Raw genomic sequence first — 14,756 nt, forward strand, 5'->3', positions numbered from 1 at the left:
AAATCTAACAGCAGTGCGTAATGACTCTAGTGGTACCTGCTATGATTACAGCAGTGCATACTGTGGTGGTACCTGCTATGATGACAGCAGTGCATACTGTGGTGGTACCTGCTATGATTACAGCAGTGCATACCGACTGTGGTGGTACCTGCTATCACTACAGTAGTACATGCTGACTCTATAACAGTATAAATTTTGATTTAAAGCTTTCGTTACTGCAGGGATTCATATTCTTGGTTCTTTCGGTAAAGTCACGTAGAAGGGAAACAATAAAATAATAAAAAAATATAAAACAATAAAATTCTCACGACGTTTCGACTGCAACACAAGCAATCATCATCAGGTGTGAAAACCACAGCAAGGAAATTTGAAAAAAAGTGGCGGGTTTTTTTTAAACGTTAGCACCACGGAGAGCGATTTAACAGTTTGTTCAGATGGACGAGTCCATCTATGTTCGGAAAAGAGGAGGGGGGAGACGAAAATTAATGGATGCGGTCTGAAAGCCACCTTAAGCGTGATCAATCAAGACCCGAAATGGTTTATCAAATCCTTCCAATGATTGCTAAGGCAGAATCCATCTTCTCGGTTGAAATTGTCTCTGTGTTTTTTTATGTGGATAGCCTCATGAACGAATCTCTCATGTAGTATTTATCGACTCAATAGCACAAAGTACTCACCTGACAGAGTGGCGTGGTGAGGCATAGTCCCGTGCAGAGCCTCCGGCCTCGCCTAGATTGTCCAGCCGGCCGAGGTGGCACCTTGGCGGGCCAGGGCTGGGCTGCTACCCCTGCCACCCCCCCCCCCCCCTTCTCCAGCGACGATCTCCCTGGCCGCTCTGCAGTAATATCTACGGCCTATAGTGGTAGCATCTAACGACTGTATAGTAGTAATAACTGCACGCATCGGGGTGGGCGGGACATCACACAGTGAAGAATTAACGTCGGCGTTTAGTGTATTTTTATAGCATTTTTAACGCGAAAGAGAATGTCCCCCTCACTCCCACCGAAGGCGTACGACTTGGCATGTACCGTCCCCCCCACCAAAGGCGCGTGAGTTGGTATGGTCGTGCATGCGTAATAATTAAATAAATGATTAATGCATAAAAATCGCACTAAATCGCTAATTAAACAAATTAAAAGTTGACGGATGTGAAAAAGGAATAGCGCTTGCTCGCCGCGGGGCTTACGGCTTGGTACTTGGCTATTTTTTTTACGTAAACCCCACCATTGGAGAGGCAAATCGTTCGCAAGCGCGCAAACAGACACAAACCCACAAACAAACCCACAAACAGACAATGTTTTACTTTTTAATATAGATAGGTTGAGTTATTTCTTCTACTTTATGGAAACTCAGTAAACAGTTGCATTTAATCATCAGACCAGTTATATACCGCTGGATGAAACCCTCCCAGTGATGATACCATCCCTCTATGATGGAAAAGTCTATCTCACCCTTCATAAGACCTAATCTCATCACCCCATCTCTGCGGTAGTTTTCCTCTTGGGCATGTTGCCATCTTTGGCTGCCACTCCGTAGGCAGTTTCATCCATCTGATGCCCTTTCTAGCAGTGTGTCCTGCCCAAACCCTTTTTTTTCTAACAGCCATTATGATGTCTTGATTTTCATTGGTTGTCTGATACATACATTCTACTTTCTCAGTGCAATTAAGAGTATCTATCTTTCCATATGTTTTTTGTGAACTGTCCTATTGTTGTTCCATGTTATTTGTTTTGACCATCTTACATGATGCTGTGATGACCTCTTGACATTGACAGTAAAATGTTAAGGCATGTTCACAAGTCATCTCGGGCTATGTGACACTGCATCATTTCCTTTGAGTCCTGGGTGATGAAACTAAATCATAAGAATAATGAATCTATCTTCGTCGGACATTGGCAACTTGTTGTGACCCATTGGCTCTGAAACACCTCGCATTCTCTGTTGTGTATGGAGCGCATGTCTTATATTGAGTACAAAAGGTATCGATGTATGTTGAACTTCTTTCACACCATACGTTTCCAACTGTGCTAATCAGAGGTGCAAAAAGCAATTCTCAAGAAATGCTTTTCACATGTTTAAACTACACATTTTCCACCTTTTCTTATGGTGCCCCCTTATTGACACTGTAAAATCACAATTAAGTTGGTGCTGGTTCATCTTGACTTTTGATACCACATAGCAGGATTCTTTGTAGTTTAGTATGTGTTATGTATCTCTCTAAATGTGTAACCAAAAACAGCATAATTTTCCTGTGGGATAAACTAAAACGTATCCCGAAAAGCATGTTATGGCTCTGAACTCGCATCGTTTTGAGCAGGCTAACAACTTTACTTTGGATTCAAAACTTTCCAGACTCACATTTACCATATGGCTAAAAAACTAAATTGGATTCCTATGCAGAAATACATTCTGTATTCCATCTCAACTTCGCCTGAATATTGTTAAAGCCACCATTTTGCCCATATTTTATTCTAGTGACACCATCTACCGCCAGGTTTATGGATCTACCTAAAAACATCTCATTCCATTATACCACTCTGATCTCCATTTTTTCCCCCTGTAGAACTCATCTTTGCAACCTGTACATTGACTCAGATCTGTCCCTCCTGCACATCCGGAGAGATCTTTATAGGTCAATTACCTAACGGTCTACTTAGTTCATCCTCTTTCCCATAGCCTTAGAAGTGCTTCCGTATTTCTACTAAAATTTCCATTTGCTTAAACTTGTTTGATAAAAAGTCATTTCGCATTACTGCTCCGCGTTTCTGCTCAACTACAGCTTGGTTCCCCCCCCCCTAAACTCTCCCCCTCTTTACTTCCCTATTAAACCAAAGCACAACATACCTGCACCTAACCTGTCCTGGCACCTCTTGCTCCCACATGCTTGCATTGCCTTTTTACATTTTGTGTGTTTATGTGAGACTGAAATATAGAGCTTACGTGTATCTGTACCTAATTTGTTCATACTACACTTGCGCTGTTTTTGATTCTGACCGTCAATTACCTTGGTTGTTCATTGTCTAATATTCCTTAAGGAGAACCTGTGCTCGTTCTGTGCAACATTAACGTTTTTGTTTTGTTGCTGCTGCTGTGCTCACGGACCACGGATCTCTCTTGTAAAATAAACGGGCAACTGGCTGAACAGGATCATTCGTATAACAAGTTATGGTCATCTTTAATGACGCACATAACTGTTACTGTCTGTATGCATTTGTAGTTGAGGTAGAAAAACTTTCATCTGGGTAGAGAGCTCTGTTAAATTACATCTGTAAGAGGATTAAATTAAGTCGGCTATTACATGTTTTCAGAATGTGGCTTGTGAAAAAATGTCCAAGTTAATAACACGCAAAATTTAATTAACCTAATTTTTGTGCGTCACTCTAAGAGTACTTAAATCTAGCCTTTAAAGTGTCTAAGAGTGCATTGTCTGTGTAATGCTATAGAATAGAAACGTCATACCTATTTAAATGTTGCGAGATTATTCTCAAACACAGATATGAGGAGGAATATTGTCTGATTATTCATTTTGTTACTTACATTCTTCACAACGACAGCAATTATTATCTTGTACCAGCAATAGGTTTGTCAGTGTGTTGAAGCAGTAATAAATTGGCACGATTGTTCACGTGACAACGTTATTAATTGGCTTTGTCGAGTGGAAGACAGTACAGTAAAACCTTGGATTGCAAGTAACTTGGTCTGCGAGTGTTTTGCAAGACGAGCAAAAATTTTAAATAAATATTAATTTGATAAACGAGCGAGGTCTTGCAATTACGAGCAGTGTACGTATACGCTTTGTCTGCCGAGCGTCACGTGATCACAACAGATATACGAGTGCTTTGGATTACAAACACGTTTCCGGAACGAATTATGCTCGCAATCCAAGGTTTTACTGTATAACATCGATGATGAACCTGATTGACTTTACCCTATGGCATGAACTCAAACTCCTTCTGCCATCTCTACTCAAATACCCTTTACAATTTTCTCTGCATATATCCATATATTCAACAGTATCAGATAGTGAGCATCGAAATACCTCCTCATGATTATTGGCCCTGGCTGAAAACCTTATCACTGCTGTCTATCCTCTCAATCATTACGTCTTGCCCTTTGCAATGTCGCCTGGCCTTTGTCATGGTTGATTAAATATGATAACGTCACATACCAAGGATTTTTTTAAGTATATCTCAAACTACGCTTTTTTGCAGGATAATGCAAACATTTTTCCCCTAGTGCGTATAAAAACAACATGAAATTACTTTTGCATCTGTTCTGTGATGATTTTCCCTGCTGTAGGTGTTCCCTGACACAAAGTAGTGTTCTGCTTGTGGTGAATATTCCAAATGGAAATTTCCTCGTCTCTTGATTTAATGCAGAGAACACGTTTGGCAGGAGAGGTGTGGCTTTTTTTTACATTCACTTTGTGTGTACAACAAAGAAAAATACCAAAGTAACAGAAGGAAACTTTGAAAAGATCCCCATTCACCACACACTTTCCTTTTGATTTACCACCATTTCAAAAGCGCTTTTTCGCTTGGACGATTTGCAGGAGCAGTGTGAGTTGGTGCATACAATTTTAAATATGAGAATAAAAATGTCAGGTGCATGGGAGGGGTTATATGCCACAGCTACCACTTTGTCCACAGCATGTGCATTGACTTGCAATTGCCTCATTTAAGAAAAACACTTTGTAGTCTTCCATTTGAGGTGCATCTGTTGCCTACGTACATCAAATTAATAATGCCATTGTGAAAATAGCGAGGACTTTGCGGTTGTACAGAATTCCTTGTGAGTGCTAGAATTGATCGGGTTTGTCCTACTTTGCACCATTTAACCTTTTGTACATTTTTTACGGGTGCTGTTTAGGGCAAGCGGCCCAAATTGGTTTTGTCTTTTAGTCCTGGTAAAACTAGTGCTTGGACTATCTACGTATTATTGGAATAATGTATATGTTATTGTTTTTATGTGGCTGAAATTGTAACAATACATTTTAAGGAGGATCACATGTGATTAATATCTTACCAAAGTTTGTGCAAAGATATTAGTAACATCAGTTAAAAAAATGGTGGGAAATGTGTAGTGAGTTCAACTGAGTCGCAGACGTACACTTGGAGGCAACACAATTATTTAACACCAACACAGTGGGTAACTGCCCCTTAACAGAATAACAACCTATGGTGGCGACCACCAGGCTAACTACACTAATCACACCGTAACTCGCTACGTCACCACCAGGCTAACTGCAATAATTACACCGTAACTTGCTACGTCACCACCAGGCTAACTACACTCATCACAACGTAACTAGCTACAACGGACCGGGACCACAGCTCGGGCCCAGTGCCACGTGTTGGAGACTCGGTAGAACGTAGAATGTATACGAAGGTTTCTTCAGGATGAACAACAGCGCCGGCCCCTCTGGGGGACCCGGCTTATATCCTCTGTGGTGCGGCTGGCTCCGCCCTTGTCCATGACCACCTTCCAGAATCCTCGAGTAGGATCTGGACCCCGACCACGTGACCACCCCCAGCCCCCACTTGGGGCCCCTTTGTAGACTTAACCGGTCACTTGTCCTCTCGGGTCAACCAGAGTGCCATGGCCTTTAGTAACCCCTTTTCCTGCGGCCGGTACTCCCACACCCTATCCTGTAGGGCTGGAATTGCATGGCAAGCGTGATGCCATCCAGCGCTATCAATCAGCGCTGACCGAACCCCTCTAGGGCCGGTACTACACCCACACCACTGTGGTATCCACGATATTAATACACCGCACGCCGTGCCTCTCTCGGGCCGGCACTACACAGTGGCATCCCGCGATGTCACTACAAATGTATTGTGCAGTAAATAATAATCCTTGTACAAATGATATACAGTATTGGAGAAATTTTGCAGCCTTTACTAAGTTCTTCAATAATTATCTTTAATTAATCGTGTTACATTTTTATAATGACTGTCATCCGCAAATCTGAGGTGGTTATAATTTTCTGAATGTATGTTTATTTGGAAACAATTTCGCAGTGACCAACTAATGCAAGAGCCTATCTAGTTGCCTTCCTCTTCAGGTTTTTCTTTTTGTTTCTTTCATTATATAATGCGATGAAGCTGTTCCATCTGTGTAAAAAGTTTTTTTTCCATTATATATTTTTTTGGAAATTGCAATGTCATGGGTTGTGTGCTTTAACCACAGTGCTGCACAGCCAGGGAGAGTGTAAATAAATTGAAAAACAATAAAACTGACAACATGGATATATATACATATTTCCTGGGTTTAGCAATAAGTAGCCGATTTCCTTCCTTAAAAGCCTACATACAAGCATATCCTAATTGACACTGTCAGGCTTAATATGCATGAGTGCTTCTTTTTTGAGGTTCATTTAAGGAATAATATTCGTGAGCATGCATGTTTCTATGTGTTTATATGTTGCTGTTGTCCACTGTCTCACAGAGACGTGCAGTCCTACTACTTGATCGTGAGTGCCTGGATGACAAAGATGGAATCGGTCATGAGCAAAGGACAAGTCTCCAGTGATCTGACGAACCGCTGTTCTCTCTTCATCCAGGTAAAGACAAACCATTCATTATAACAGGAGCAACAACATACGGGATCAAGTCATAGTCTCGAAAGTGTCTGCCTGTGGGGAAGTACTCAATTTAATTTACGGTTCTGAGATAGTGGTGGAAATTCCACTTATTGTGGTTAGCCACTTCATTGGATAAGTGTTGCTTATTTTATTTCCACTGGGAAGGCTGATGGGCTGAGTCGATACTGTGACTTTGCAGTGTTCACTAAATCATCTGATTGTGGCTCATACACGTTTTGGTGGCTACATTTATGCACGAATTAAAAAGTGCACGATACGCAGATAACGGTATTAATTTGCCACTTTTTGTGGATTAATTTTATCTACGCAAAGGCTTGGAAATGGCAGATTACAGAATGAAATTGCCTCCGTGGATTGCACAAACAATCATGATTTCATGATTGTGGAAGTGCTTTGTGGAAAATGCCTATACAGTTTGTGTTTGCGTCTTTGCTTCAGCTACAATCCATAAGGATGCAAGCACATTGTCTACGCACATTGCAATGTCTTAAGCAGCCTTGACAGTGAGTCTATAAACTATAACAAACTTTTTTTATTTTACAAGGTAAGATACACTGAGCTATATAGCTCTTTCTCACAAGCGACCTCGTCACAAATTATAGCTCAACGAAGTGGCTTATCGTACGGTAATTTATAGCAGCCAGATACTCTAAACGCATGTTTCTAAATGTGGAGGGAAAAACCGGAGGACCCGGATAAAAATCTTCATGGCCACATCGTGGCGCCCGAGTCAAGCTGTTGTGTTGTTCTTCCTCAGGGGATTCTCTATGCGTTCAACCTGAGCAACATCGTGCGAACCACCATGAATCTGCATGCCACGCTGCAGAAGCCCATGACGAAAACCACTGTGAAGGCTCTGTGTCGGCTTGTGGAGCTCCTGAAGGTGACGTGGACACTGATCTCTTAACGGGAGAGACTCGTGCACTGCTCAGATCGCTTCCATTGAAGCATCAGTCTCAGCAATGTCCAGCTGCATTTCACATGTAAAATCTCAGACAGGGATTTAAACATTCATACTTCACTTCAAAGATTAACATAATTTAGAATGTTAATTCGCACCTCCTATTAGCTCAGTTAGCTACGTGCGGTGCGAAAGAAGTTCAACATGCATTCCAGTGCATGGAATCATGCTTGTGTATAATAATTGATTATATTCAATCCATACATGTGTAGTGAGCGACTTCCGACACACGTCTAGTAGAAGACTTCTTATTTATAAAGAGCACACAGGGGGCGATTCACTTCGTAACGCGGCTACACCTAGGCTGTCCAAACGCGCAACCCATCTCCGTCCTGCGTAGCTACGCTGGCTGGTTGACGAGCGTAGCGGCGGCGACGGAGCTGGTCTTGGAGAAGAACAGCCACGTGGTCGAAGACGGCAGCGACGCAACCAGGACCCAGACCCCACACTAACAGCCCCGAAGCTTTGGTTCGGTGCTCCTTATATCTGCCTAGCGTGGCCAAGCTCTACCTCTGGCCACGCCCCCTTTCTAGAACCTTCTAGAGTCTAGACCCTTCTGGATGGTTCCCGGAGCTTCTTGACTGATTCAGCCCTTCACTTTTACCCCAGATACGCCGCTTCATAATAAGGCATTATGTAATGCAGCTATAACCGTAATTACACCTTCAGGCCAGCAGGTGTGACCGTGTCATTACACATGTAGCTTTTTTCGATTTAAAGCTTTTGTGACTGCAGGGATTCATCTTCTTGGTTCTTTCGGTAAAGTCACGTAGAATGGAAATAAAATAATTAAAATAAAACAATAAAATAAAATTCTCACGACGTTTCGGCCACAACACAAGTAGCCTTCTTCAGGTGAAGGAACAGAACTGTCGGGACGACAGCGCTCCTTATTTATTAAGAGCACACGGGCGATTGAAGCGCTGTTGTCCCGACAGTTCTGTTCCTTTAGCTGAAGAAGGCTACTTGTGTTGTGGCCGAAACGTCGTGATAATTTTATTTTATTATGTTTTATTTGTGTTATTTTATTTCCCTTCTTTCGTGACTTTACCGAAAGAACCAAGAAGATGTAGCTTTTTGTTAAATTTTCTTTGTCTGTGTAAATGTTGTTGATTCGTATGTTGAAGAAGATAATGTGCACTTTTAAAAACATTTCCTATGTACATTAATATGTTACTTTTCAATACCAATTTCAGTTTTATAACATCACTTTATTTTATCATGTTGATTCTGGTCTTACTTCAATAATTGCCATCGGTATATATGCTCGTTAGTCTTTCCCAATTGTTTCCTCCAACAAATGTGTTCGTTAAAAGACATTGAATAGTGCACAACGAAGTATTGAGCGATGTATGATTAAAATTATAGCTGAGAGATACAAAGTGAAACAAGTGGATCAGAGAACAAATTCAAATTAGAAACATTGATTGTTTAAGTGAGTGTACTTGGGTAGGACACATCACTGGAAGGGATAATGGCCGATGGTTAAATAAGCCTTGAGAGTGGCAGTCACAGGAGAGTACGTGTCTGAGAGGACAAGTCCCATGGAGATGGAGCAATGGTGCACAACGAGGAATGTCTGACTTATTATCTAGCAGTGGACAGATTATGATTGATTATGATGCTAGAGTTCCATAACAGAGATTTTATAGATTCTAAACCTATCATATATGTATGTTGAACGTCTTTCACACCATATGTAGCCAACCGTGCTAATCGGAGGTGCAGGGGAAGGATAAACTTAACGGAAAAAGTAGTTCCATAGGATTTAAAATATTGAAAGGAAGAGCGTTCCGCATGGCCGAAGAAGCGCATGTCAAAGCGCACAATGCAATGACCGTCTTTGTTCGATGGTTGGCCAAAAGCTGCTGCGATTTGATCAATAATAATTGGGTTCCTACACTTGTGAAACACGCATCAAGTTGTACTTGTAAACATTGATTGTGGTGCACCAAAATTATGGAATGCCTTGCCACTTAAAATCAGGCAATCAAGAGTCGGTAAATACATATATAAGTCTGATTTGAAAACCCATCTCTTTAAACTGGCCTTCCCTCTTTTTAGTTTCGTCGGTTGCCCTGGTTCTGTTTTTGTTTTCTGCTTTTCATGCATTGCTTATTGGGATTCTAGGATGGAATGCGCATGATAAATTTGAATTATTATTGTATGATGGTTATATCTCTTGTTTCATTTTGGCAAATGGAGTGAACAAAACTACACAGACAGGAAAAAAATGAGAAAATTACAGAAGAGAGCGGTTCAACACATCCCAACTCTGGACTGAATTTGGCATTCATTTTCTCATCAAGACAGTTAGACTTGCTTGAACCAATGTTGGTGAACTGCCAGTAGTTTTAAGGCAAGGACCCAGTTAGAATGGATTTGCTTATAAGTAACAAAGTATTAATATCCAGCAGTTGACTAGCATTGCTTCAAGCAGAGATGAAGTAAAATTTTGATTTAAAGCTTTCGTGACTACAGGGATTCATATTCTTGGTTCTTTCGGTAAAGTCACGTAGAAGGGAAACAATAAAATAATAAAAATATAAAACAATAAAATTCTCACGACGTTTCGACTGCAACACAAGCAATCATCATCAGGTGTGAAAACCACAACAAGAAAATTTGAAAAAAGTGTTGTGGTTTTCACACCTGATGATGATTGCTTGTGTTGCAGTCGAAACGTCGTGAGAATTTTATTGTTTATATTTTTATTATTTTGTTGTTTCCCTTCGTGACTTTACCGAAAGAACCAAGAATATAAAGATAAAGTTGTTGATGAGATGGTGAATGTCAAAACCGGTCCAGAGTTTCCTTGTGTTAAACCAATGCTGCTAAAATTATGCACTCTTAGAAGGCCACGTGGCTGATGAGATGTGTAAAAATACTTTTATATGGACGGACCGATATGAGCAGATGCATATTGTCTGATTATTTATTTTATTACTTATCTTTTCCACAACGACAGCAATTATTATCTTGTCCCAGTAATCGGTGTTTTTGCTTGTAAACCTGACTATAATGCACCTCTGGGGTAATTGTGCCGTGTTATGAATCATGAAGGTGTGAAGACAACATGCTTGCTTCAGATATTTACAACAGTGACAATTGCTTTTGCACTTCCTGGCGCAGTGGAATGTAACAATGCTCGATGCTTTATGAACATCAGAAGAATGACAAACAAATGGTGTTAATCACCATTCATTTCAAGCTCAATCAACTGATTTTTGTCATTCACTTTCATCAAGATCTATTAGAGTGGCCTCCATAACATGTTTTTAATTAAAATCGCCCCAATCTTATTCACCTGCATATTTTATTGCAATTAAGAGACCTCCACATGATTCTAAAATTGATTGTTCAGTAACCCTAGTGGTTAGAGTCAGCATCAATTAAAATGTCATCACAGCCAATGCCACTGATGCCACCTCAACTCACTTTCACTTAAATTTTGATTTAAAGCTTTCTTGACTGCAGGGATTCATATTCTTGGTTCTTTCGGTAAAGTCAGAAGGGAAATAATAAAATAAGAAAAATATAAAAAAAACAATACAATTCTCACGACGTTTCGACTGCAACACAAGCAATCATCAGGTGTGAAAACCACAGCAAGAAAATTTGAAAAAAGTGGCCGTTTTGATTTAAAGCTTTCGTGACTGCAGTAATTCATATTGTTAGTTCTTTCGGTAAAGTCACGTGACTTTACCGAAAGAACTAAGAATATAGTGGCGGTTTTTTCAAAATTTCTTGCTGAGGTTTTCACACCTGATGATGATTGCTTGTGTTGCAGTCGAAACGTCATGATAATTTTATTGGTTTTTATATTTTTATTATTTGATTGTTTCCCTTCTACGTCACTTTCACTTGCCAATGAAAGATCATCCAGCTATTGCACAGTCAGTAGTCAACTTTCAAGATCTAGTCCTAGAATCCCATTATCATCATCATGTAGGCCTTTGCTCTGGGGACCAACCACTGCGTGCCATTCCAGTGGCTGCCTTAGTCATCTTCCCTCTTCCATGCTGCGCAAATGCCTCTTACATCACAATAATTTCTTCCTGGCTATTTATGGGAAAGTGTGTTGTGGCAGGATGTTAACTACTTCGCCTGGTATACAGGCGGTCATGGGTTCGATCCCGACCCTGACGCATGTGTATTTGGAGTTTGCATGTTCTCTCTTCCCTTGGTCGTGTGGATTTTTCTCGGAGTCCTCCGGTTTTTCCCTCCACGTTTATAAACATGGCTGTTATAAATTTCTGTACGATAAGCCACTTCGTTGAGCTATTATTTGTGGCCAGGTCGCTTCTGAAAAAGAGCTATATAGCTCAGTGGGCCTTACCTGGTAAAAAATAAATAATACAAAAGTTTTAGTATAGTTTTAAATTGTTATCAGTTGAAGTAAATGGGAGTCATTTTTACTTGTGTCTGAAAGTGAGTGGAGAATGGTCTCGACAAATTCAGCAGCCTTGCAAATACGTCACTTACTAGTGATGCATATGTCCACTTGTGTACTCACTTAATGACCTGACCCAAGGTCTTATGCCATTTGAGTTTCAAACCGCAAAGTGGTCTTGCTTTCCTATAGATTAAGCAAAGTCTCGGATTTGTCATGTTATCAATATTTTCAAAAGCATCGACTGCAACCCCGTTATTCTTTCCGACTTCACACTTCCGAGTCTATTGATTCTTGAAGCTTTGTTCGCATTTAATGCTTCACTGATTATATCCAGAATCGAATTGATGACGTCCATTTTGCTTAGATGACGATATTAGTTGTGTTTAAGGTAACGTGAGAAGGTGTAGCAAGTGGACCACAAGAAGGCTACCATCTTCTACACATGGCAAAACAACACAACTCTCTCCCGAAGCCCTCTCCTGGCTAGCAGACCTCGACGTGGCATTTATCTCCTGAACATGTTGCCATGTGCAAGAATAGAATTAAATCCGTATTTAAAAATCATACTTTAGACGTTGAAGCCCATACCCCTAACTATATAATATTTTTATGTTATAAATCATTCATTAACCCCACCCCCCCCACTTCGCACGACAAGGGCTCACAAGTTACGTAATCACATCTATCCCTCGATTTAAGGAACGAAACAGGAGTATTTCTACACAAATCTGGCTGCCGTCTGATGGTGCCGGTTGTAATTACTGACGAAACATCGTACTCAGGTGGTAAATGTTGTGGGTTTACTCTCCAACACACCGGTGTGCCATACGAGTAAAGAAATGGCATGTTTTGTTTACGTGACAAACCTTACTAATTGGCTGTGTCGGGTGGTGGCAGGTTTAACGACGCATTTATATTTACGTGATCGAATCCCAAAAAAAAGACCTGTTATGGATGATAAATTACCTTGGATAATCTAACAATGTATGTGGAACAATCGCTTATCCTGCATTCAAATGGTAACATGTGCTTTCTTGATTGATCGTGGTTTATCGGTAATTTTGAAACAGGGCTACTCGTAACATTGAATAGAGATTCAGAATGCTGAAGCAGTCGAGTTTTCCTGATTGAGCAAATGCTCCTTTAAATTTATGATCGATGGTTTATATTTTATGTGAGAAACATGACCTTTGTTTACTTATTTTATTACCCTGGGCAATCATAGTTGTTCTTAAATAAATGTTTGATCGTTCCTCTACAGGCCATAGAGTTCACCTTTCACCGGCGGACAATGATGGTGGCTGAGTGCGTGTCGCATATAACCCAACACCTGCAGTACCAAGCCCTCACTGCCATTGCGTCTGCTAAGGTACATCTTTACGACGACAACAACAAAAGCCCGCACGTACATCGTAATGCGCGACTGCATAGAAATATTCAGGCATTACGTTGGCAGTGATGTGAATAGAATTTAAATTGTTGCCCTTTTCTCAGCCCTAGAGAAAGGCTGTTGGCCCCAACATGTTAGCTTGATGTACTGAATGTTTTTGAAATGTTTCAAATGTGCTCATTATGAATGTATGCAAGCGTCTTCCCATAGCTGTTCAAAAAGTTCCTTAGTGTCAATCAAAACTGAGGAACATACTTAAAATATAAATCAATTTAACCACTGACGTAAAACTTTGCAATATGATTATTCGTGGCTTGTGCATATTATGTTCGGTTTGACTATTAACCGAATAAGTAATTTGTGCTTAAGCACCGATGCACTCTGCTCACTGCGGTAATGCACTTTTAAATCAAACATCGTTATCATTAACTGCTCTCTCCCGGAATTGGTGATAAATTAGACGATCAGGAAGCACCCCTCTGCATTGACGCCCCCTCGTCTGTAGAAACGCGTCGTCTCGGACAAGAAGTACAGCGAGCGCCGTCTAGACGTCCTGTCGGCGCTCGTCCTTGCAGAAAATGCCCTCAATGGCCCGGGCACCAAGGAGCGACGCCTCATCACTGCGCTGGCTCTGAGCATTGGCACACAGATGGTACGTGCTCACTTTTTAGTGCACCTAATGTTTGGCAGGGCTGGTCAGCCATTGCATTGACACAGTTGGAAGAGTAGTGGCAAGAGTGTCAGAATGTGGGAGTGATGGCCATGGGTTAAGAACATTTGTTGTAAAATGTAATAAGTCAAACGTGTCTCCATGCAATCTGTACCTCCGATTAGTGCAAAAGAAGTTCAACATACATATTGTGTTTATTTTGTTGTCCTTCCCCCGCACCTCTGATTAGCATGGTTAGCTACGTACAGTGCAAAAGAAGTTCAGCAAACATACATACATGCACTGTGAGTCCAAAACCATTATAGAGAAAAAAAATAAAAAGCAAAAAACTGGCCTTAACACCCACTACAGGAAGTCTGGGTGATGCCTAGGTCACCGATATTAATATCGATCGATATTAGTGGCACATGTTCTTGCCCCTTGAGAGATGATGGGTTCAGTCGACCTTTAACCAGCATTTGAATGGTGGACGTTTATTATTAGAATGGAACCCTGCCAAAGTGCTTATCAGCTGGATCCTATGCAGAAAATATGCATTGAGTCGGGTAGAAAAAGCTTTGAACGTAGCTAGCCGTGGAGGATACCAAAATGGTGTACTGTAATTTGGTGAAGAATGCTGAAAGTATTGTATGGGATAAGCAACTGCAAATTTCAGAATACACTGTGGCAGGAAAGTACCATTAAGAGCAGGGTTGCAATGGTGCAGGATCGAGGAAAGCAGGTTCCCAACACACA

General features: G+C 40.9%; 1 protein-coding gene across 1 annotated transcript in view; it reads left to right on the plus strand.

Annotated features, from left to right (window-relative positions):
• WASHC4 (WASH complex subunit 4) overlaps positions 1-14,756 on the plus strand; it is a 103,690-nt gene that overhangs the window by 23,329 nt on the left and 65,605 nt on the right. Inside the window, exons 14-17 of the mRNA XM_032954049.2 lie at positions 6,448-6,562; positions 7,362-7,487; positions 13,223-13,330; positions 13,857-14,003. Of these exons, the coding sequence (XP_032809940.1) occupies positions 6,448-6,562; positions 7,362-7,487; positions 13,223-13,330; positions 13,857-14,003 (496 nt within the window). The remainder of the gene's footprint in view (positions 1-6,447; positions 6,563-7,361; positions 7,488-13,222; positions 13,331-13,856; positions 14,004-14,756) is intronic.

This window comes from Petromyzon marinus, chromosome 14 (assembly GCF_048934315.1).
Source record: "Petromyzon marinus isolate PM22_M1 ecotype Great Lakes invasive population chromosome 14, UKy_Petmar_22M1.pri1.0, whole genome shotgun sequence".
Taxonomy (NCBI): domain Eukaryota; kingdom Metazoa; phylum Chordata; class Hyperoartia; order Petromyzontiformes; family Petromyzontidae; genus Petromyzon; species Petromyzon marinus.